Below are 25,924 nucleotides of genomic sequence, written 5' to 3'. Positions count from 1 at the left end.
GGCAGACTTATGTGGGGGCATGGATATTCACTCTGAACAGAAAAGGCAAAGGATTCACAATAGGACCTGGAGCCATGGAGAGCGATTAATGATCCTATATGATTCACTCTTGGTCTCCCCCACCAAGACCCTTGTTATGGGCAGAGCTGAGGCACGCACGACGTGTGTGCTCAAACACATTCCATGACGCAGCCTGTCAGAGCCAAGGGGTGATTAAAAGTTTCTCTCACAAATGCTGCATGAATGAAGGTCTTCTGTGTCTTATTAGGATCTTGAATCAATCAAGAGACTGTGTTTATTTCAGTAAACAATGTGTCCAGTACAGCTGTCTTCCTCCATTCAACTTGATTTTTTAGAAAGCTCTTGAGAAAAAAAGATGCTTGAAGTCTTATGGGTATGGATGGATTACTGAATGGGCCTACCGGGCACAGGCCCAAGGCCAAAAGTGTTAAGGGCCCCTCCTTGCCTTCACCTGCAAAATGCGAGAGACACAAAAAGACTAGTAAAGACACAAAATCCCCTGAAACACTCATAAACCTAGAGACACAAAGAGACACAATATCACTACAAAGAGACACAAAATGACCAAAAAAGACACAAAATTGCCTAAGAAACCCCACAAAATGACCTCAAAGACACTAACAACGACTACAAAAAGACACAAAATAACTAAAAAATGGGGGAAAGCATCCAAAAAAGACAAAAAATGACTATAAAGAAACTCAAAATACATAAATAAAAAAAGAGGCAAAAATCACTCTGTGTTTCCTGCCCTATGCAGGAGAGGTGGTAGGGCCTTAAACATGTCTGTGCCCGGGGCCCTACTTTCTCATAATCTGCCCATGCTTATTGTTAATGTATTTGAATATGACTACTCACAATGAAGGACAAGCTATTTTGCACAAATATGCCTAATCCTCCATGAAATAAAATAACTTTTCTGGCACCTTTATAGAGGAAAAATGAAATTTTTTTTGCACATACTGTATGTGAAAGCCTTTATTTAACAGAGTTAAAATGAGTGAGGCATTGCCTAAATGGTCTGCAACATTACTTCACAATAAAAGGATTGTGTGTTAAAAATCACAGCTTCGGCGTACTGTGTGGAGCTTGAATGTTCACAGGGTTTCCTCAAGGTACTCTGGCTTCTTCCCACAGTCCAGGAACGTGAAAAACTCTCAATTGCCCATATGTGTGAAATTGAGTGCAAATGTGTCTATCTGGCCGAGGTTAAGCTCTGTAATAGACTGGAGAACTGTCCAGAGATTTTGCCTGTCCTTCACCCAATTCATGCTGGGAGAGGCTTAGTGAAGAGCGCAGGTTTTGTTTGCGCAGGGGGCATCTGAAACTGGGGGTTGGGGTCCTCCCCCAAGAATTTTTTTTTTGAGTCAGACACTTAATTTCCTGCATTTTGGCAAATTTATATGCACCAAACCTGCCTTTTCTGCATTCATTTATACCGTAAATGTCTTTAATTTTGTCAAAATGAAAGTCCTCTGCTACTTTCATGTTTTTAGTAGGGGGGACAAATGCTCATGTTCTAAATATTGAGGAGGACATGTCCCCTTTGCCCCTCCTAAATCTTTGCCTATGGGCTCAAAAACCAATAATGCATCTTGTGACAAAGTTACTCCTGGGTATTGTAGTCATTCATGGATTCAGCCGTTATTATTAATAATGTCATTAATATTGACCTTTAATTATCTTGAATGCTGATGCAGCAGATTTGTATTGGTTTTCCCATAGACCATAATTAAAAACAAGATTGATCAGAACGCCACCTGCAGAAAGAGCTGGTGTTGGCTGCCTTTCAAAAAACATTTTCGACATAGTAATCTGTTATAACTTTTGACAAACATGTTGTCTTTTAATTTTCTGTTACCTTCATTTATTGTATTTTATTTAATTTGCTATTTGTCTATTGTTTCCATTTACTCTTTCATTTATTCATCTGTCTTGTAAAGCACCTGGAAGTGGAAGTGTTGTAAAACTCCTGTGCACATTTGTTTAATTGTAGGCATAATGAATTATATCAGTATTCCTATGCTGTAATCTGTATGTATGTGCGTGGGTTGAGGTGAGGTCTGTCAAATTTCTCTAGTAGTTATTAAAATAGCTACTAAACATCCATCCAGACTTTTAAACCGATTCGCGCTGTGATTGGCTGGGAGGCGGTCACGTGGTGTAGTGCAGTCAGTCGCTGTGCCGTGCCTCGAGCCAGCGCTGAGTGGAGCCTGTCTGCCAACAGCTTCAGCAGCGGCTCTATCTGGAACCCACTACACTCACTGACAATTAAAGGAGGCCCCTTTTTCTTCTTATTTCCGAGGACTATTTTTCACCATGGGCGACAAGAAGAGCCCTACCAGGTAATGCGATCACACATTGACGATTTCTCCTTGTTTTGTGCGTTTTGAGCTCGATATTTAGATGCGTTTCCCTCACACAGGGATCGTTTCTCCCTTTTTCAGTTGGTATGCCACAGCTAGCTAGAATAGTGCAGTCACTATGGCGGCTTCTCGCTCTCTACAACCCAGTCACTTAACAGACAAAGGGAAAATTTTCAGAGGATACGCCTGGCATTCTCCGAAACGCTCTTCCGTCTCGACGAAGCCTTTCGGAGGGTCAATGTCGAAATTGACATTGTTTGATATTGGTTTTGTTAGCCGACATGCTAAGCTTCGATGCCGAAAATTTTAGCAATGCTTCCCTGCCTGCTAGCCTAACGTTAGCTGGCGATACAATCGGACGGTGTGGAGCTTCGCCGCTGTGGGGATTTATTAACCGAGGAGCTGTACTTGTCGGGACTCGAACCCAAATTTAATGACAACACCATGATATGTGCCGCACTTAGTAGCTCGTGTGTTACGCGACGTGTTGTGTTTGTCACAAGCTCCGTTCATGTCAATTTGCGAAATAATGTTGGTGTTATTCCAGTAAAAACTAACTTGACCTTAACATTTGTCAGGCCAAAAAGACAAGCCAAACAGACCGCTGATGACGGCTACTGGGACTGTAGCGTCTGCACCTTCAGGAACACCGCCGAGGCTTTCAAATGCAGCATCTGCGATGTGAGGAAGGGCACATCCACAAGGTAATGTAGCGCTCCCTCCCTCTCTCTCTCTCTCTCTCTCGTCTGAGCGTCTCGTTTTTCCCCTGCTTGGCTGGCTGCAGCAGCATTGCATCGCAATTTATGGGAATGACAACTTTGATCGACAGCCTATTTGTCTATGTGCGAATGCGGACTTGTTGATGGACAATCTCGCAAACATCTCCTGGATTATTCGTAGTTTCCCATTTCATGCGACTAACATTGCAATGCTTTTATGCATTCGTCTAGGTAGGCTGGCTGCTTCACTAGCCAGAGGGGGGGATGGGGTGGGGAAGAGGGACCATACTTCATGATGGCTGTACAGCTACAGTGCATCAACAGCGAAAGGGCTGTTTTTTTTTCCAATAGAGTGAAACAAAGTGAATGCATGTGCGTGCATTTCACCTACCTGTAGGATTGCAGTTAATGGTCTGACGAGTCAGATTTATCCTGGAACAGGAGGCGGATGTACAGCAAGGAGATGATAGTGTTTCTTAGATTAAGAAATGTGTATGTAATCAGGATTAGAGATAAACCTCGGATGTGCATTTTTTTTATATTCTTTTGTCCATCAGACTTTTTTCCTCCCTTGTGCCATGAAGTTTAAGCCAATGCCATTTCATGCCCAACCAGGCATGACACTGAGTGTGCAGAAGAGGTTCAACTGGTTTTTTCTTTTTCTTTTTTTTTTTGCCTTGATCTTACAAAAATTCTATTTTTAAATGTCAGTCCACACAGTTTCTGATTAATCATGTTCAAAACTCAATCTGCCAACAGCCTGCTTTGTTCCGGAAACTGTTTACAAGTGAATTCACTCATGTTTGCGCTCAGACAATATCTCCAGATTAATCACATCAGCATTTAAAGCAACAGGCTTGTATGTCCATTTCCCCTAGAATTCATTTTGTGACGTCAGCAAAAGACTGCATCTTATGGGAAGCTGAGATGAAATCTAATTCATGTCATGTAGGGATTCCCTTTCGGTTTTGTGAGTAATGATGCTTCCTCCCCGTGTTCTGGGGAGTGTTTGTGATGAGAAGTTGCGTGTGCCACTGTGTGACTTTGTTTACTCGCGTCATCAGTTGCATGATGAGCTGGAGAGATAGATGAGTCATTTGTGGGTTTGTTGACAAGTTCCCTGCACTCTAACCTTTCCAGCTGTGGTTTTACAATGAGTGGCTCCACTGACACCCCTGACACACCGCAAACGGGGACAACACACTGACACTGGTTTACTGAAAATCCAGCAGAGCTCAATCTTAATTGTCTGGCTCCCCTCCCCCTATGATCTTTTCCTAGCTGCGCGTAGCTCACCACAGCTGAAGATGCAGGCTGAGCCTGCTGCACGAAAGCAGGAAGCAGAGACAAGCATGTTGTAGCCATCCTGCCACTGTGCTTTGGCAACAGCCCAGTTGCCTCTATTGGGTAAATGGGAGCACATGACATCACAGGGGTGGTTGTCACACATTCCCGTTTGATGTGAATAGTTAACCTTTGATTAATGCAATTGTGTAGTTGTGGGGCTGCCTCTTATTCTAATGAGTACTAATTAGCTGTCTTTCTTCACTGTTTGATGTGTTCCGGCAAAGCATGGGATGAAGCAACATGCTCTTAGCTAAATGATTCACACTTAAGGCTATGTGTGGATGTTTGTCTTGGCTGCTTTTATCTGAGGCTCTACTTTGAATGTGCTTTTATGCACAAGGACACGTGTGTTCACTAATTAGAGTTCCTCACTGGTGGTAGGAGTCAAAACACTACTTTTACTCAAAGTTGAAGTTTGGTTTTGGATGATCAACTTGTTTACTAAAATATAGGTTAACCTAGATAGGTATTGATTTGTGCAGGCAGTGTGACATGATTGTATTTAAAGGTGCACAATGCCTTCCTAAAAAAATGTCAAGACTGTAAGTAATCCATCTCAATGATCACTTATCACCCACTTGAAGTGTGTAGGCGTGTGTTATTTTCTGCAAAGACTGCCCTCTGCGTGTTTTTTTTCTCATTTTCTTGTTATTGTGCTGTGTTTGTGACATTCTTGGGCACAGCACACACGTGAGGTCGGGACTTTATGTAAAGGTAGCGACCAGGTGTCAGACCATAAGCAACAGAAATCCAAGAGGAAACTATGAAAATCACAGACACATCACCAACAAAAAACCCAAATATAATATTGCCAGGCGAAATACTAGCACTTTTGCTGATGACTGAGTTAACAAACAGTAGCCGGCAATTCCTGCAAAGTATACCTTTTAAACGTTTTTAGTGGTGTGAATATCTGGAATCCTCCTCTTTCCACACACTTCTTCCACAATCCCCAAATTTCCTGCATCCTGGGACAAAGATTAATCTGTATTTGAACATAGTTAGGCGTGGATGGATGCAGCTAACATAACACACATACCTCCATCCATTCCTGAAAAACTGTACAACCAATAGCAGTCAGCAGATATTACTGTTGCCCTGTGGTTGGTTGCTGTAGGTTGAGTCATACAGGGTTTACCTGCCTGTCCTACAAGAAATTCAAGATTAGATGAATATTTCCATCCTTTTGAGCTTGATACATCCATCCCTTACAGTGTGCACAGTCAATGAGACACCAGCTGTTTCTACAGGTGTTGATGTAAAATACACAATTAACATGATCTATGGTGAGTCAGAAATAGAGTCTTACACTCTGACAAGGCTTGAACTGCACTTTGTCCCCTGCCAGCGGTAGGTAAGCTAGGTAACTGTGGGTCATGCTGCTCTGATTTTTGCAAATGGAGGCAAGAATGTGTGTTAACGAGAGCAAAACTTCAGCTGTGGCATCAGCATGCAGGGAGAGGCCCCGTTCTCCCCAGCCCAGCGCAGCCTAACGAACCTGTTGACCCAGTCCAACTCAGTGATGTAACATGATACTCAAGTAGGCTAAATGTAGCCTCCGCCACTCTGACTCTTAAACAAGAAAGCACTCGGCTTTTTTGCACCTGACCTCGCTGCTAATCTACAAGTCCAAGTAGTCCAAGTATTCAGCCTCTACATTCAGTGCCTGCTTCTTGGTAATTGGAGAAGGGCTTGCATTAGCATCCCCTGCGAGGTGCATGCTATCATATTTAAATGTTTCTGGCATCTGAACCCGATCGCTGCTTGAACGTGACACTGTGTTGCTGTACATGAGTTTGCTTTGTGGTGGTGTTTGGTATGCACCTCTGTCAGCCCCGGGGCCCAGGGAGAAACCATTAGGAGTCCTCTAAAGTTGATTGATGGCGGGGATCACAGGAAGTCTTGAGGTACCTCAGTCTTTTGACTGCTGTGCTGTTATCTATGTGCTGGTGCTCTGTTGTCAACCATTTCAAGTAGCTTCCATCTGTGCTTTTTATAAAGCAGAACAAATGGGTGTCTCTCACTGGTTAGCAAAATGTGGCACTCTGACTAAATTAAATAAGCCAACTTAAATGGTCCCCAATTTATCTAAAGCTCAGGCTGCTAAAAGGACACAGAACCTGAACCACTGCAACTGATATACTACAGCAGTGTGAGGTAGAGGAATGTATTCATATAGGTGTCAGATAGCATAAAACCAATAATAAACGGTCTTGAAAACGGTCATGTAAATGTTTATACAACATAATTTGAACAGAAATCAAAGCAACTCGATGTCTGTCCAGACAGTGTTGTGACTTTGTATTTAAGATACAGATACAGAGTCAGAGTGAATGTGTGGCTGTGGCTGACAATGACGAGGGTCATCATTTTGTGTCCCCTCTCAAAATTAAGTGATTTTTGCAGGTCGATGAACCAAGTGCAGGCAGAGCTGTCCATGCATTTATCCTTTTTTTCCTCAGCAGCAGTTTGTGATTCACAGGGCGAATAATTGATCTGTCGATTCATTCAAAGCCAAGCACACTGATGATTGAGATTAGCTTCTGCCACGAGTGAATGCAAACTTTTAAACTCAGCAGTATAAACGGTTAAATTTCACTTTCATCAACCTGATGTTGCTGCTCCATCTGTACCCAGAGTGCACTTGCTCTTACAAGTGTACTGATATGAACTACTGAACAGTATATATATTTAAACATGGCTGCTAGTGAATGCTCCAGCGCCAAAAATAGAAAATCTATTTGTGACAGATGTTTTAATCGTGGTGGGCCACCACAAATAAACTGATGTATGGGAAACCTTGAGACAGAGAATTTAAAAGAGAAAAGGAACAGCGATGTTGTCTAAATTTTTGCCAAGTTGTCTCAATAGCTACTGTTCAGATTATTTAATAAAATGACGCCTGACATGTCAAAGATATCTGGATTGACACTGGAAAATTTGATTTAAAGGTGTCTCTAAAAAAAAAAAGCAAATTTGCGCTAAATGACATGACACATTTTCGACACATAATTTGTGTTTTTTCTGTGTTTATGTTAACAGGCTGTCTCTGTAGGTTTAAACTTGAGAGCTTTTTTTGTAATCAGTTAACAGGTGATGCCATTCTGTATAAATTACAAGTCAGTAATTAAGTTATTAAGTCAGTTTTTTACCCACACCTGTAACTTGTATAGACTAATGTGAATAATGTCATGTCCAAGTATTGTCACAAACATTTTAATGTGAAGATGTTTTTCTGTTCACTCTGGCAGACTTACATGAATCAACCACAGGCAGTCACTGTAATTGTCCATGACTCTAGATATTCACAGATGTTAATGTACTTAAGTAAATGTGTTTTGCATTTAGCTTGTGACTTTATAATACCATATGGGAAACTCATAAATCCACAGATTATGAAAGTTAGAACCAGGATTGATAAACAGAATCAGAATGGATCAAATCTGACAAAGACCCAACCCTAAAGCCACGAGTTAGTATTTAGGCCAAATAAGTAAAAGTGCATCTCTGTCTTTGTCTTAGTGTTGTTTATTTATTGGAAAATGATTGCAGTGTGCGTCAGTGTTTGTGTGTTCCGATGTGCGTGCGTGCATGCCTCTCTGTTTTACAATGATGGAATAGAGTCATTATAATCCATGGATTCTACCACTGTCACATTAAGGCAAATTGTCTAGGATAATGGAATTACATAAGAAGGACATGCTAGCTCTCAATTTATATCTGCACTTCCTCGCCCCCCTCGCCTGCCCCCACAGCAGCCCCCACTCCGAGGAAACTGCTTTTGCTTATCCAGCATTATCAGCATCTGCACTAAAGCCCTAAGCACGAGCGGGTAGCCCTAATCTTTACATGTTAATTGCCGGATTTAAAAGTTCTTAATTACTTCATGGGATTTGGCAGAGTGTGAGTGATTAAATACAGTAGCCAATTTGGCAATCTGACAAAACAGAGAAATGTTGCGAGAGAAAGCTGTTGAATCGGGAGCTCCTCCCCTCACGAAAAAGATGAGGCAAATGAGTGCCACGGTGAGGGAGTGCGGAGTCTCGGGGAAATAGAGAATGAGAGCATATGAGGACAAGGAGAGAGGGAGTGAGGGAGATGTTAAGTGTGCAGTCGCAGCAAGCTGAGGAGTAAGGAGAAGGAGAGGGCATGAGAGGACACGGGGAGCGGCGTAGGGACAGACAGGAGTGTAGCGTCTGGACATTTATATGTGTGTGTTGAAGGAAGGGGGGTATGGATGGCTGCAAGGGGGATGTGCTCACTCAGCCAAGAGTCTCTAGGGGCTGAAGCACATCATTACCCAGGGAGGGAGAGAGCTAGACTGGACAGCCTCTTCTGTTTCTACCAGCACCACCATCCATGCATGTGGAGGACCATTTGACATGTCATTCGCTTCAGATGGAGAGTGAATCCAGAGTAATTGTTAGAGTCGAAGGGTTTGATCCTGTTGAGCTGTGGTGTGGCAGAGCATTATAAAGACCAAAAATTTAACAAGTTTGATGGATTTGAATCGTGGCTACAGTGGTCTTTAGTAGAGTTTGGTTGGACCAGTTTAGTGAATTTTATCAGGTATCCCACATGACTCAGCAGCTGCTCCTGAGTGGAACTTAATAACACAGTGTCCCAATGAGAACGAGTGTCATATCTGTCACAAAGCATCGTGTAACACTGGAGCTCTCTGTCCACACCGCATCTATCAAATATTCACTGTTAACGTTAGGGGTCAACTGATATTGGTTTTTCTTGGCCAATAATGACTATTGGTAGTTAATGAGACCAATAACCTATAGTTGGAACCAGTATACATTCACAATAAAAATGAAAATCTTTATGTCAATATTTAGAATCTGGAATATAACAAACTCCAGGAACTTTTTTTAATAAAGTCAAGGAAAAATTTAAATAAAAAAAAAAAAAGAAATAAAAAAGGGGGTCTTATAAAGTAAAATGCTGATACTTTGCACTTTTTGATTAATTAATTTTATCAGCGATCATTAAACTAAAACGCTGATACAGATAATCGGCACAATGTAAAAATATCAGCCCTGATAATCAATCAGGCTGATAGTCTGTCAACCCTTAGTTAACATTATGTAGACAAACCATGTTTGGTTCAGTTGTACACTTGAGATCAGACTGGAGATGTAAACATTTAAGAGATGTGTGAGTGGCTGACTTGCTATCAACCTATGTTTGTAATGTGTAATGTTATGTTCTAAATCAGAAAGCACAAGTTTTATATTGAGATGTTTGCTGTAAAATATAAGTAAATTAAACACAACCCGTTGGACACTTATAGCTCTGTTAGTTTGTTTACAAACATAATCGCGCTGTCATATTGCGTATTAATAATGCAGTTGAGTTTGGTTTAGTGCTGTGATGTAAGTTACTTTTAAAATTGCCACCATGTGTTACAATGACAAATGTTTATTCAGCTATTTTGCACCTGGTTTAAGCTCATACACCAGACAGGACTGGCAACACTGTAAATCAACCCAGCTCTAGTCAGTAGTGGCTTTGTGTTTGACCTCTTGGTGTCGAGTGTCCTCACTTGCTGTTTGCTTCCTTGATGCTGTTGGAGAACACGAGAGCCTGCTGTGAAGGTGCAATGTCCCCTTCAGCAGTTCTGCAAATTCAAACCAGGCGCTGTTTATACAAAAGCAAATGGACAAGAAGATGACAGGACAGCAGCAAGATGGGGAGAGCGGCTCTACTTGACAGATAACTCCTTCACACCAGAAGCATACAGCAGGAGAGAGGGTTAAGAGAGGTGAAGACGACCTACTTAAAGCCAGCACGATTTAGGCAGGGCAATGGTAGTTAGGGGGTCTAATGCATAAGGAGAAAGTGAGAAGAGAGCAGGGGTGAAGACAAAGAGATGGAGAAGAGGAAAACAAAAGAGTGATACTGAGAAATGTGACATAGCGCTGCTGATGGAGGGAGCTCATACGTGCTTAGTGCCTTTGCAATGACTCGCTGTCAGTCTGCCCAATGCCAGGCAGTGTGGAGCCTGAAAGGTCGGTCAGGGAAAGAGTTGCAGTGTGAAGATGAATAGTCTTTTAGCAGACACACACTTAGACATTTCCTCTTTTAATGCCTCTGTCATAGACCTCCTTTCTTCTTGCGTATGTCTGTCTATCTCAAAGGCAGCCAAACTCAGACAGTTGGACTCCTTCAGCGTGTCAGGAGAAGCAGAAAACTAGACTCCGAGCAGCCAGCATGGTGCATGAGGTTTACAGTTTTTACAGTTGAGATGTCTTTGCTCTTTGCTGTTTGAGGTAGAGGTGTAGGGCGTTTTTGCTTACTGGGAGCCTGCTGTGCACACAGAGCCCCTGATGGAAACATTGCTTTCACGGTTTCACGGACTCCCAAATGAAGTTTAAGGTGGATAAGGGATCTGGAACCGAGAGCTGGTTGCAGATCTTCTGATTAATTGGAATCATATGCCTCCAAGTTTATTCCTTCATGCTGGACTGTTTTTCTGACAGTTTTGCATTGCAAAACAAAGCTTACAACAAGAAGGACTTATGGCAGAACAAGAAGCAGTGGTCCAATTTCTTTCACAGAAAAAAGATAAAAGCAGTTCTGTGTCAGTTCTGCGTCAGTTCTGTGTCAGTTCTGCGTCAGTTCTGTGTCAGTTCTGTGTCAGTTCTGCGTCACTGCTGCGTCAGGGTTGTACAGTGCAACATACATGTTGCAATGTCTATATAGCATACAACACACCACCACAGCACCGTTTACACACCAATTACATCACTTGCACACAGCCCCAATGTCATTTTGCTTTACTTTAGATAAACAAAATCCATTTAGTTAATTTATGTCAGCACCCACATTCATTAAATCAAAAACTCTAATTTGTAAAATACTAAATGTGTTATTAAACCATAGTCGGAGCTTAGAGCTCTGATTGTGGTCACACCATTTATACCTCTCTCTGAAGTGTGGAGTGATGGCCATGGGCTCTGCCAGAAGCAAGCTAGGACCTTGTGTGCAAGTTCAAAATCATGAACCCTCTCTACCGGGCTAACGAAAGCCCGAATGCTGAGATCATGTGTATGATAGAGGAAGAAGTGTTCATCCTTGGGCGGAGAGTGCATCTCGTGAGAGAAGCGGGAGATAAAAAGAAGGCGGGAGCCGTCGCCATCTAGAGCAAGTTTATTGAAAAGGAAAGCAGGCACTGCCACACCAACTGTTACTGTTCCGTTTTGTTCAAAGTAATGAGTAGATCTAAAGATCTAATGTTAAAGATCAAAGTATGCACTCTTACACCTACTGAGCATCATTGACGATTATCTTTTCTTGAAAAGTATCCTATGTTGAAAAAACATCAGCGCTATGCAGGCAAGCTTAGCAGATTCTTTTCTTCGACTAAGGAAAAAGAATGCTGGAAAAAAATCCTCTCCTTTCATTCACACTGTGCTCAGACTCAAAGAGATGATAAAACAGTTGGCTGAAGCTTGGAACCCATGGAGGGAATTAGTGAATTAATAAAGAATCGCACCAATAAGCAGAATCAATAATGGCACTGGTATCAATAAAATTTTATCAATTCCCATCCCTTAAGGTGGAGGGGGTGGGGTATAATTGTACAGCACTGGCAGGTCGGTAAGCCATGTTTCATGTGTGATAGTACAGTCAATTCAATCGATAATAATAATATTGTGATGAAACTTGTGATTTACACCCTTAGTACCCCCTCCCCACAACCCATCCACCACCCTACAGCAGTCACCTTGGGGAAACACTGAACATTAAGCCCTCAAAGTCCTGACTGGAAGGGACTCGAGGAGGGATGAATGCTTAATGCCTCTGGTGGGCAGTGGGAATGAATCAAGAAGTGCTGTAGCCCCAGGCTGCTCTTCAGGTGCCATCCTCATTCAACCTCCTAAACACACTCACTCACACACATTACGCTACCCATGGATGGCTGGAGGTGACAACACTGCTCCAGTCACCTCAGGCTGAGACTGATCAAGAGCTCCCTCACAAGTAGCACAAGTCCCACAGTCTGGTGGTATTTGTATTAGTCAGTTTTCAATTTAACATTCCAGGAAGTATATTTATAAGTTTAGTCATGTTCCCATTTATAACATATTCTCTTTTGACATAGCAGGATAATCTCTACTGGTCTACAACACATGACAAGCCCAATAGCTATTGAAAAATTCAGTCAAAACCAGGTCTAAAATACAAATGTTACTTTAAGTGCTAAAATAATGAATTCATTTGTTGATTGACATAAAATTATTCGTTGATAACATTTTTTTTTTTTGCTAATTCCAAATTCTCCTATGTTAAGATTTGCAGTTTTATTTTCAATTGTAAATAAATACTTTTGTGGACATTGGTTGGATAAAACTTCTTTCAGATTTTGCTCTGGCAAGTTGTGATGGGCATCTTCACTCTTTCTGGTTTCTGAATTTACCAAGAAAATAATTGACAGATTAAGTAACAATGCCAACCCGAAGTGGACAAATTAAAATTGCCTTTGTGCAGCCAACAGTCTAATTACTATTATTAACTATTAATATAGGAGATGAAGAAAGCCAGCAAATATTCACAATTGTGAAACCAAAAGCTGTTCATTTTTGGCACCTTTATTTAAACAATGACTTAAAAGATTTGATTAATTATTGGAAAAGCTGCTGATTTAAATTCCTGCCAACTGAGTCATTGTTTCAGCTCTAGTTACTATTAAACATTAAGAGTGCAGGGTTTCCCACATGTTCATTTATTTTTGGCAGCCTGCCACGAGTACAGTATCTGCCACCATGAATAGATTTTTTTTGTTTTTGGAGCTGGAAATTTTATGAGGAGTGCTGTTGAAATATATTTATCCTTTGTTTATTGATCACTCTGTGCACTCTGGGCACAAATGGAGCAGTAAAAAACCTTGGAATTTAGAGAGGAAACACGAAATGATAAAGAGAGACACTCATGCATTTAAAGGGGAAAAAACAACTAAAGTCTGTGTGGTGCATATATTGTAAAAATATTATATGGATAACAATCCATTCTGATAATGCTGCCCTTGGCACAAGTCATCAAACACACCACTTTTTTTCTGCGCTTTTGCACTATTTCAAGAAAAATGGAAGTCAGCCAAGGGCTATGCAGTGCTCCTCCCAGGCATACATCAAGTCTCTCTGGAAAGATTGTCCAGCATTCAACAACAGAACAATAGAGCACACTGATATACATATATATACCCGCTGACTGGTTAACGCATCTGATGCAGCACAGGCAGGCAGCTCTGCGCTCTGCTCCATCACCCTGCAAACTATTAAAGGGAAGGGGAGAGCATCACATGTTTCTACATAATGATCAAGGCGCACAGCAAGTGTTGACACAGACAAGTTCATGTAGATCATTGATTACATGGCTGCCAGCACGTCATAGGGAGGTACTGTGATCAAACTAAAGCCCTGTGGCATTGTCACGTGCTGGATCTGAGAGATGTGCTCCAGGCTGAGGCTGTGCTGGTCTCTCAGTCCTATGCAGGGGGAAACCAGGTCACTGCCGAATGCATATGAATAGATGATTCATGTTTGTGAACAGCTTCACAGAGGACGAGGAGCCCACGTTCCTACTGCTTACATGCAGTTATTTACAGAGTTTGAATGAGAGTTGGCGATGTTAAACAGTCTGAGCTCTTCAGCGGGGGCCGTCCATGGTCGAAGAATACTCTTCTCTGTCTCACTCTCTCTCTCTCTCCGCTACACTCAGCTGTCTGCCACTGCATTCACTCAGCCTGGCAGGAAATAATTGCTTGTCCTCCACACAGCACTTCAAATAAAAGAGCTGTGTTAATGAGGGCTTTCCTGCGCCTCTCTCTCTCTCTATCACACTCTCCATCGCTCGCTCCCTCTCTTCATTACTCGGTCTCTCCATGAAGTGCTGTGGCTCATTGTTTTTCGGTTTGTCTAGAAAGAGTTCCCCCTGAAACAGCGGCTCCAGTTTTTGCCCTTGGCGTGCAGTATCGGCTGCTTGTGGCCAGCAAGAGCAGCAGCTGAGCAGAGGTGTGTCTGTCTGCGATGGTTCAGGCTGAGTGGAGCGGTCTAACTATGGGTGTCAGTCTGACTGAATTAGGAGCTTTTAGGCATGATGATAGTTATTTTGGGGCATCCCGTCGAGGAAGTCTCCCCACCTCCCTCCCCCAGATGGTGGAATTCAGGGCCAAGCATAGGAGGAGCTGTCAATCACGGCCTATTGTTGTGCGAAGGGGAGGTAATAAGCTGTAAGCCCTCACAGTGGGAAATGATTCGACAGCAAGCTTTATACACTTGACACTCTCACTCACACCCTCACACTGAATCCCCAGGAATATATTGGCAGCAGCGGGGAGGTTGGAGCAATCTCTGCAGTTGGACCCTGGAGTTCACTCCTGGTCCTGCTCTTAGGATCATTTTCAGTAACGCTTTTGAAACAGATGTTTTGGATTTGATTTGGATGTCTTTTGGTTAAGTCGTAGAGTCATTTTCAGCATTATTGTAGTTTAATTAGTACATTCCTTACTCTTACTTTTCTCAATTTGTCTTTTGTTTTTTAAATGCCTGTATCCCTTTGTATTGTTCTGTGTCACCTCTCTAAATATGAACACTTTTGCTGGTCTGTGAACAAAGCACGCTTCACGCTGAAAGAATGTGGTGCAATAAATAAACAAACAGTATATATATTTCAGCAGCGCTCCTAATGAATTGTCCAGCTCCAAAAGCATAAAATCTATTTGTGGTAGCAGATGTTTTACTCATGGCAGGCTGCCACAGATAGTTTTTTTGTTTAGTTTTAATGCCGTTGTCCCTTTGTATCATTCTGTGTCACCCCTCTTAATCCAGAGGCCTTCGCGGGTCCCTGAACATAGCGCAGGCAGAGATCTCCATGAGTTCTATTTTTCCTTAGCAGCAGCAGTTTGTGATTCGCGTGGTTGATAATTGGTCTATTGATTTGTCAGGAATGACAAAATCGATGGATGTGAGGAGCAGCTGCTGCAAATGAATGCAAACTTTTAGACCCAGCAGAATGAACAGATAAGTTTCACTGTCAGTGCACCTCACATTCTGCTGTTTGTCTGTGTCCAGAGGATGTTTCGTAATCCGAGAGTGTGGTGCAATATATGACAGAACAGTATAAATACATACAGGGTTGTTAAAAACCTGGAAAAGTCATTCAAATTCACAATCTTGTTTTACATGCCTGGAAAAGTCTTGGAAATCCTAAAAATCATTGAACGTTTTGGAAAAGTTATGGACTTTTTTGTGTAATGAAATAAATTTTTACAGTCACCTTCCAGTGATAACCTTTCACGTAATGTAATTAACCGCAAATGTATTTTCTGCAGGTTAGCAGTTGGCATATCACAGACAACAAACAACTAAGATGCTGCTTGATGCTGCTGTGTGGTTTTCTCATTTTCCATGACTAATACCAGCCAAGCCTTCCCCTTTGAGACAGGTTGCGTGTTTTTGTGATGTAGTGTAGCGGCATTCATTAGCGAGACTCCTCCATGTGTGTGTTTAGAAAAGAACTGTTACTAGGCTGGAAAGTGCCACAAACGCAGTAAAATGCATGCTTTTCTAAGTTCATATTTTGTTATTTATCCTTATAAAGTCATGGAAAAGTTTTGAAACGCTGTCCATGAAAATGTGTGTGAACCCTGAGCATATTCAAAGAGCGCTCTTAATTAATTATTAGTCCAGCTCCAAAAATAGAAAACCTATTTGTGTTTGCAAATGTTTTAATCATGGCAGGCTGCAACAAATAAATGAATGTGTGGGAAACCTTGGATTCTACAATGGACAGATTATTTAAATATGAACCGTAACTGATTTTAAATATGAAATATTCTTAGGGCAGACTTTATCCAGCTGTTCAGGGTTGCAACTTGTTTCATAAATGCATTTAACACACACAGATGTGGTGTCATGCAGAATCTCCAGCCATGTTAATGAGCCACAGAGCGCTGCTGTAAAAGCCATGGTGTGTGGTCAGTAAGTAAATAATGGGGCAAAAAGAGCAGTGGCTCTGTCATGCCAGCAGCAACTCATGGCTGACTTACAGCTGGCACTGAATCACTGCTTAACTACCAGGCTGCTTCTGCCGCCACCGCTGCTGCCGCTGACACAAATCTCCGACTCTGACCAGGGCTTGAGCTCCGCAAACAGGCGAAAAAGGGGCGTGGAGCATATCGGTCAATCAATCACTCATTCATCACCTTCTTGGCTAACAGCTCTGACTGTCAAACAAAATGATTTCTGGTCCTGTTGGATGCTGTCTGCGCTGACAATCTGTTTTCTCGTGGCTATGAGTTTGAGAGACAAATATTTTTTTCATGAGGGGTAAATATGTCGGTGAGCATATTTCTTTATTGTGGCTTTGCTCACTGCTGTTTCTCGTGTACCACAAGCTGCCTCCCCGGAATTCTTCGTCGCGCTTTCTCCATGGCATGCTGATGTTTTCCTGCCAGATGTTGACATCGGATCGGGAATCCGGAGGTTCTCATCAAGATTCCCATGGGAATGAGGCAAGACTCAGACATGAACAGGAGTCTGGAGGAATTTCTAATTGCAAATTGGTGTCAGCACAGACACTGAGGTCTAATGCTGTAAACTCACCATTATCAGTGGGGGTCAACAGATTATCAGCTTGGCTGATCATTGGGGGTGATATTTGGCATTTTGCCAATTATCTGTATTGGCATTTTATTTTAATGATTGCCGATAAAATCAATTAGTGAAAAAGTGTGCGTATTACACTCAACCAACACCAGGGAGGGCAGCCTGCAGTACACGCAAAGAAAGTGTCAGCATGGGAGGAACTTTTTCTTTGTAAGACCTCAGGGAGCTACTTTTATTTATTCTTTTTTTATTTGAATTTTTACTGAACTTCTAATTAAACATCTGCGAAAGGCATTTAAAAAACAGTAGACCCCTGATATTCTCTTTGTAAATAATAAGTTATCAACGTAACCAGTCAACTGTTTAAAAGCACTGCAGTTATTTATTTTTACTATGAAACAGTACTAAACATGGGAAGTGATTATTACTCTAGATTGGATTAGAATTGCAGTCAATTGAAGCTTGAATTGGAAGAAAATCTCACTCCTGTATCACCCATTAATTTCACCCACCCCAAACAGTGTCTTACACATGGGAGCAGGCAGACAGAGGCCTGAGAACCAAGGCAGCTAATGGATAGTGGATGAACAGCCCAGGGCTCCTCAGCATGCACCACAGCCAGCGTAATGATGGAGTGTATTACCAACATTACAACATGATGCTCTATTATGCCTCGATTGATTGCCTTCTGATCAGCTGCAGTCCCCCACCCCCTCCTCAAGGAAAGGCCCCCTCTGTCTGTAACAGGCCTCAGCAGGAGGAGACTAAATGAGCTTGATGGAGCAGTAGAGAAAATAGTTACAAAAGAATTGGATGGTAAGAGTTTTAAAGTGCTTGGCTACTAAGCCATAGATGGACTGAGTGGAGTGTCAATTGTGAACGAGGATGGAAGTGCAGAAACAAGTAACAGGACTGGCAATATGATGTTGCCAAATTGAAACACTGAGGCTAACCACTTAAGCAGCTGTCTGAAAAACCACTCTCCACAGCAAGCCCCTGAAATCAGAGTCATCAGTCTGACACGCTATTGAGCTGCTTTTGTTTTTGCCACAGCTTTAGCTCTTAGATCGGTCCCGTGGCAAAGCAGAAAGCGTTTGTTTTCACCGCGAGAGCTTCATTTTTCAGCAGCAACACTTGTTTTTCTGGCCTGATGCTTAGACTAACAGCATTTCTAAAACTTTCAAGACTCCCTACTTGACCACAGGTCTCCTAAAGCAATCCTGAGGATCAAGGGACCTCCTCTCCACTGCTGGGATATCACAATAACTCCTCCTGCCAAGAGTAGAATTGGGTTTGGAAGGGTTGGGTATACACAGCTAGCTAGTATAACTTGTTGTGTTCCTGTTGAAAGGCCCCCTGAGCGGCCACTGAGCTGTGCCAGGCTGTTTGTTTGCACGCTAAGCTTTTCAACTGCGTGTTTGTGTGTGTGAGCGTACTTGTGGTTTACTCTTCGCCATGCTTGCCCAGTGCTGGCCTGTGATTATCCATGTTGCTGGCTGCAGTTTGGTCTCGGCTGAGTCGGAGTCTCTGGAAGGCTGCAGTCATCCTTCGCTCTCTCCCCACCCTCAGGTCCTCCGCTTCCCCCGAGATGCTGCCAGCTGGTGTCCATTATGCTGCAGGTGTGTGTGTTGGCTCAGGCAGTCTGACTTGGGGTTAGCATTTTGCCTCACAATTTCAGGCCCTGTTCATGTGCGCAGCTGATGGAGCAAGATGCTGCCCTGGCTGCACGTTTGTAACAGTTCAGCGGTGAAATGCCACTGAAGATGTTTTCAGAAGAGGATGGGTTTTCTGTGAACGCCTCTTTTAGGAAAGCAGTGGGACTCGTTGAAAGCTGCATGTGACATTTATCTTCCTTGCTTTTACTGTTTTTGCTGAATAAGAATGATTGAACTCAAAGAGTAGTTGAGTATTTATTGGGAATACCATTAGTTACCTGGACTTTTTATGGTATTGAGAAATTAAACCTTTACTCCATTACATTTCCCCCAAACAACTTAGTTACTTACTAAAAAATAGTGAAGGAAAAACTGGATGTTATTCTTAAAATCCTTTAAGTTGTGAAAAAGTCTGTTATTCTTCAAGCGTAATGTACACTTCATTTTTAAGGTGCTGTATGTTATGAAGAAATAATTCTGACCGCTTGCTTTTTATTACCAGCATTTACTTGTAGTTTTACTTACAATACATTAGTACATTTAACAGGATAAAAATACTTTAGTACAGAAAAGTACAGAAAATATCAAATACTTAAAGATTTACTCAAGTAATATAATAGGTGACTTTAACTTCTACATAAGTCATTTTCCGGTAAGAAATCTGTACTTTTACTTAAAGTGGTAATTTGGGGTTTTTGAAGTGGAGCTGTATGCGATACTTATGTATAGTCAGTGTATTACATACAGCGCTCCCAGGCGGGATGTGCATCCCACAGGTCGGCGTAGGTCAGTGGAAGTAGACCCTGTATTGAGAGTGTTTTCTATATGAAGTTTCATTTCAGTCGGACTGCAAAACAGTTGTTAACAGCACTTTCTGACCTGAAGGTTCGTGCCCTGTCTGTTTCTGCAAACCGGGAGCACACTGACCGCCACCTACTGTATGTAATACACTGACTGTACATAAGTATCTCATATAGACCCACTTCAAAGTTTCACTATCACTGTACCCGCCATTCTGCTGCCCCGTCTATGCCCAGAGTACCCTCTGCATTCTGGTAGTATGGTGAAAAGCATAACAGAACAATATATATTCCAATAGCGCCCCTAATGAACGGACCAGCTCCAAAAATATAAAATCAGAATGAGTTGTCAGATGTTTTGACAGTGGCGGGCTGCCACAAATGAATGAATGTGTGGGCAACCCTGTTTTTATGTATACGTTTCAGTTGAAAAGGTTGGCAGTGGAGCCAGGGTTGCTGGTGAGCTCAGTCAGTGGAGCAGCTACACCATGTCCAACTCCATCTCAGTCTGACAAATGGGGCCAACCCTGCAGTAATCAGATTAGAGGACCTAAGTGACGTGCTGCAAATGTCCCACCTTGTGATCCTGTCCATTCATTTTATTACAGCCGTGAGCTAATGAGATTAGCCCTCAAAACAGAGCTGCTCCGCCAGGAAGCGGCTGCGCAAACCCACCTCTGCAGCAGCTGGGAGCCGCGGCTCCTTTCCACTGCGCAGGCCCCGAAGGTTCAGTCACCTCTCTTTGTCAGCCGAAGTGTGACTGCGTTGGTGCGTAGCCAGACTCAGCTCATAGCTCCACTACGAGGCTAATCCATCTTTGTGCCTTGGATCTCCTCCACAGGAAACCCAGGATCAACTCCCAGCTGGTCGCCCAGCAGGTGGCTCAGCAGTACCCGATGCCTCCTCCGCCCAAGAAGGAGCGGAGGGAGAGGAGCGAGCGCACAGACAAGGAACGCCCGGACGGCGAAGGGGAGCGCGCCAACGGAGAGGGGCGCCCAGAGGGTGAGCGTCCCGAGATAGTGAGGCCAGAGGGAGACTCCCCTCCCGAGAAAGAGAAGAGCGACAACGAACAACAGCCAATCAAAGACAAACCCGACAGAGAGAAGGACATCAGCCCAGCCGTCACGAAGAAGCCCAGCAGCAAAAAGACCAGGTCAGTGTCGAGGCTTCACGTGTGTCTCTGGATCGGGGTTCCAGCAGATCCTTAAAAAGTCTTAAAAGGCATTGAATTCATTCATCTAAAACTTTGGCCTTAAGTTCAAAAATCTTAAAAATGCTCAGATATGGAAAATAGGATTTCATGAATGCTTTTTTTATGTTGCATTGTAAAATTTTGAAATAACCAGTTAACATGTCCGTTAGTTTGTTTGTTTATTATTTCTGTGTCATGCCAATCCTGCCCATCCTATCTGGGATTACAAGACATCGTCACAATATATGTGTCATCTTGTGTTTTTACAGATATCAACAATTTCAATTTGGTGAATTTTCCTGAACTGCATTAAAAGTCTGAAATCTAACTCGCCTGAAGCTGTTGGAACCCTGCTCTGGATGTTGTCAGCGCCTGTATTATCCTCACCGATCTGTCTCTGTTTTCCTCCAGACCCAAATCAGACACCCATCAGAGCCCACCCAGCGACAAACACAGCATACAGTCTGGCAAATCAGCAACCAAGACCAACAAGAACTCGCACATTTCCAGGTGTGTAGCAGCCTCTCATACTGCGTTTGGCAGAACACATGGTTTCACATCTCTGACTACACAGCACTTGTTTTTAGAGAAAGTCATGCAGCACAAGGCTAGAGGGAAACCTTAAATGATTCACAAATGATCTTTTACACTAAACGCCCACTCTCACTTTATATACACTTGTTCTGACGGTTCATGTGTCACCCGATGAATTGAGCAATTTAGTGTAACCGCCCCCACAGTGCTGGCAGCCTCCCCCTTGTTGTTGCTGAGACTCACATATTGTGGTTGCCATTTCTGGTTAATGTTTTTCTCTCTTTCTCTCTCTCTTTGCATCTGTCTGTCTGTCTGTGCCCCTCAGGCCCAAACTGAAGAACATCGACCGGAGCACTGCCCAGCAGTTGGCGATCACCGTAGGGAACGTGACAGTGATCATAACAGACTTTAAGGAGAAGACCCGCTCCTCCTCCACGTCCTCGTCCACCATCACGTCCAGCGCGGGCTCCGAACAGCAGCACCAGAGCTCCGGCTCCGAGAGCATGGACAAGGGCTCGTCGCGGGCCTCCACGCCTAAAGGGGATCTCTCTGTGGGGCACGACGAGTCGTTCTGAGGTCCTTGTGTCCTCCCGTCCTCATTTCGCTCCACCAACGCTCCTTTCCCCCATTCCTCTTCCCCTCCCACATTTCTGGACACTATGGATCCCACAGGGGGAGAGATTTTCCCATCGCTGCCCTGCCTCCATTCCATGACCCCCCCTGGATGCTAAAAGGAGTCTGAAAGCTGAGAGGAACAGTGCGGTCGCCTGCCGGGGAAACAAACGAGGATCTCCCCTCGTGATGATGCCCCGCGGCACAGGCGAGGAGAGCAGGGCTACAAGGAATACCACCCCCACCCCCCCAACCTCCCCCGCGGTAGCATCCAGACACTTGTATGTATTGTTTTATATTTGTATGTGGATGTGAGGCCAAGTCGACATTTTTTTTTGTTTGTTTTTTTGTAAAGAAGAATTCTCCGCTGGGCACAATAACCACCATCATTTCAATAACTTTAAACTATTATTACCCTTATTTATTACCTGTTGCACCTGTATACTTTGATATTCTCCTTTTTATTTTTTTTTATGTTGACGCTTTGCTGTGTAGCCCTGCCGATCGATCATTCCTTCCTTCAGTGTTTTTATTACAGTTTGAAGAGGATAGGACAAGACTCGAGACACACACACACCACACACTTGACACACACACACACATACACACACACACACACACACACACACACACACACACACACACTGGTGCTAGATACACTGTGAAGCAGTTTTGCAGATCTGGGATTGCCCATTCACTCAATGTGACAGAGTGCTGATGAATCAAATTCACTTCTCTCAATAACACTGTCTCACTCTGAACACTGTCGGGGCTGCCGTCAGGTCCGTCTCGTCCTGTACAGGTCAATGTGCATCAGAAGAAGGTCACCTGAGGTTCAGACACTTTTTCAACTAGATTGTCTATGATTTAGTATGCTATAGCAGATCTCTTATACAGTATCTTATGTCCTTAACTGTACAGTGTAGGCTGTTGTGTAAAACACTAAAAAGCTGTTGATATTTTCTGCATTCCGTACTTGGATATTGAGTTTTCTGGCCGACGTTTGGAGCTGTCCTCTCAGCTCTCGAGCCAGAGCGTTTCTTTTCTGTGGCAACTGAAGGACGGTTCCACGCAGTTCCACTTGGTAAAACCATATCGAACTGTAATATAGACCTGTTGTGTCAAGCTGTTGTGAAATCGATTTTTTCTTTTCGTTGTGGTCCTGAAGACGACGTTTGAATCTCTCAATCCCAGAAAACAAGTGCAAAGACACGGAACAATTTGCAAAAACTTTCTTTTTTTTTTTTTTTTTTTATTAATTTAAGACTCCTGTCATTGAAGGCATAAAAAAGAAATATTGCAGTAGTTAATAGAACACAATTGCTCTTTCAATTTTTAGAACAGCAAGGCTTATTTAAGGGTTTTAATTCACTTTCACCTTAGCTGATACTAGACCAACATAATTTCCTTTTAACTGTATGAAATTGTATAAAGAATAAATGTGTATATGATATCTTAGTTTTATTTATTGAAGGACCAAAGGAATTTCATAATGACATGATACATAGACAGATAAATAACAATTTGAAATGCAATTATCTAATGTGTGAGATGAATAACAGTTTAAATAAAGACTAATATAATCCATGTAAATGGTGTTCTTATTGTCCACTTTTCTCTGTGTACGGCTAAATTGGGGCAGAGAAGTGTCGATACTGTGAGGCGAAGGATGCTACTGGCTCTGCACTCAGTGGTGGATCTCACCTCATTGTGCAGGCGGTTTGACACCAACTCGGTGTGAGCCGGTAGCTGTGGGGACAGTCTGCTGGGTCCAAGTCTCAGTATGCCCCGTATTCACTCTCCTCAACAGTAAACGCTGCTCCCCTAAAAAAAACGCACCCCCAGACTCATCAATTGAGCTGCTCCCAGAGCAATTAAAACCACGTTAGGTGAGCTTAACAAGTCCCAAAAATCTCAATACTTGGATCTGAGGGTCAGGATTTTGATCTGTGTCGACTAAAAGCTTTGCAGTTTCACACCGAGGGATGATAATCATATGTGTGTCGTAAGCAATGTTTGAAGTCCAAGAGATATGTGTTCATGAGGTTTTTTCTGCTCTTAAGCTATGGTTAATATGTAATTATGTACTTTATTGCATACAAATATGGAATCAGTGTTCAAAGTGAGGAAAAGCAATGTGAATTTAAAAGAAGAAAAAAAGTTGGGTGGGGGGGTGGGGGGTGTTTTGTCTAATTTTTACTGAATAAAAAAAACAAACCCTTGCTTTGTAATGCAATCTTAGAAATGGGCCTAAAAAGCCATCTTCTCACCTGCCTTATCTGCAACCACGTTCACTTGACTGAGTACTCCAACAGAAAGGATTCATTGTTAAATTATTGACAAATGGCCATTTGCTGAGTATATGAGTTATTGCTTGTATATAGAATTTTAAAAAGGTGCAAAAGCAAACACTATGAATGATGGCATCGGAGCTGAAGTCTTTTGTTTCCTGTTTCCTTTCCGCGCAAGCAGTTCTGTTCTTGTGTGCGACCAGTAACCTTAATTTACTGTGTAAAGATGGTTACATTTTTTAGCTTTGTTTGTCAGAGACCCAAATATAGAAGGCTTGTTTACTGACTGTATAACCCTAACCGTGAATTTCCAATTAAGTGTATTATACAAACTCATTTCTTCCTATAACAATGTCTTGTACAATGCTTTTAAAGTTATTGCTCGGTTTAAAAAAGAAATAAAAAAGAAAAAAAAAGTTTTAGGGACAGTACAATAATCCATTCTTTGTTTAATCCTGTTTTAGTTCTTTTTTTTCTTTCTTTTTTTTAACTTATAGCTGATGTGTCATTGTTTCCCCTTGTGAAATGGTCACATTATGTTCCTGGTGTGGAAATGTACGCAGCATTTTCAGCGGATCACGGCTCCTTGTCTAGCTTATAATGTTAAAATAATACATGTTTCTGGCATGTGCACGACTTTGCGCTTATAGGCTAACCTGATCATTTTCCTCCGCTTCAAATAGAAACGTCTATTTATGAATTTTGCTTGTAGTTTTTCACAAATAAAATTGTTAAAGTTATCTATTTTTTGGGCTGCTTTGTGTCCTTTATTGATGCGATTCATCTACACACACACACACACACACACACACACACGTACATGTACCTTCACATCTTCATTTTATACACTCTCAGATGACAGGAAGTGTGTATGGATCTGAGAGCAGACTATTGATTGAGACGTCCCGGTGAGTGTGTGTTCATATAGAGGCAGCCTTCACAGTGCGGCGACATATGACATGAGGGAGCCCTCGTATTGACAACAGCTTTCAATCACGCCTCCCTCTAGAGGCTGGTTAGCCCCCCACTAATGCTCCGTCTAAAAGCTCCGACCAATCACTGCATTCCTTTGTCGCCACTGATAATCTATACAGATGCATGACTCCACTGAAAAGAGGTGGATGCTCACATTTGTTTTAAAAGCACATTTCCTTTGGTGATGAGGTTATTCACTAAGGGATTGTGGCTATTCCATTTCCTTCTGGTTCATTTGTTAATGCACTTTGTCTCTGGTGTAAGAGACAAAAAAACCCCAAAACAAACGGTTTTATTCCAAAACTATGCATTGTTTTTGAATTTTTTTTTCACTTGTTTTTCATCAATTAATATGTAAAAGTAAGGGATTTTCATGAATTTAAAAAAATGTAAAACATTTTCTTTAAATAAATAATGAATCAGAAGAGGTCTCAGTGCAGGGATGCTCAGATTGCTTTGCCTCGGGGCCACTTTTGCAAAATGACAGGAAGCCAGGGGCTAATTTCTAGGATTTAAAGACATTTGCTGTTTACCCGCAGCCTCTGTTGGGAGGGGGTCCAAGGGATCCTCCCTCCGCATCTTTTCTTGACAAACTAGCTCTATCTTTGATGCTTTTTAATGCACTCTGGCACCTTATGCACATTCAAAGTACAAAACAATTTCCCAACCAGCCATATTTGGCCAGTAGGTCATACATTTAGTATCACTTTCTTAATCCTCAAGTGGTTGATATCTCACTAAATGTCCTGGGGGTCCAGTTTTTTCTTTAAAATAACAGCACAGTTAGCTCTCGCA

The 25,924-nt window shown here is 42.4% G+C and overlaps 1 protein-coding gene across 1 annotated transcript; it reads left to right on the top strand.

Moving 5' to 3' along the window:
* The first annotated feature begins 2,208 nt into the window (after window positions 1-2,208).
* Window positions 2,209-24,894, top strand: rybpb (RING1 and YY1 binding protein b). Its single transcript, XM_042499162.2, has 5 exons — window positions 2,209-2,366; window positions 2,966-3,091; window positions 20,367-20,678; window positions 21,129-21,227; window positions 21,577-24,894. The coding sequence occupies exons 1-5, from the start codon at window positions 2,341-2,343 to the stop codon at window positions 21,824-21,826; spliced, it is 813 nt and encodes a 270-aa protein (XP_042355096.1). The 5' UTR covers window positions 2,209-2,340; the 3' UTR covers window positions 21,827-24,894.
* The last annotated feature ends 1,030 nt before the right edge of the window (window positions 24,895-25,924 follow it).

The sequence above is a fragment of the Plectropomus leopardus genome, chromosome 2, assembly GCF_026936395.1.
Source record: "Plectropomus leopardus strain MGB_pleo_1.0 chromosome 2, ASM2693639v1, whole genome shotgun sequence".
NCBI classification, from domain to species: Eukaryota; Metazoa; Chordata; class Actinopteri; order Perciformes; family Serranidae; genus Plectropomus; species Plectropomus leopardus.
This window is presented reverse-complemented; position numbering and strand designations above follow the sequence as displayed.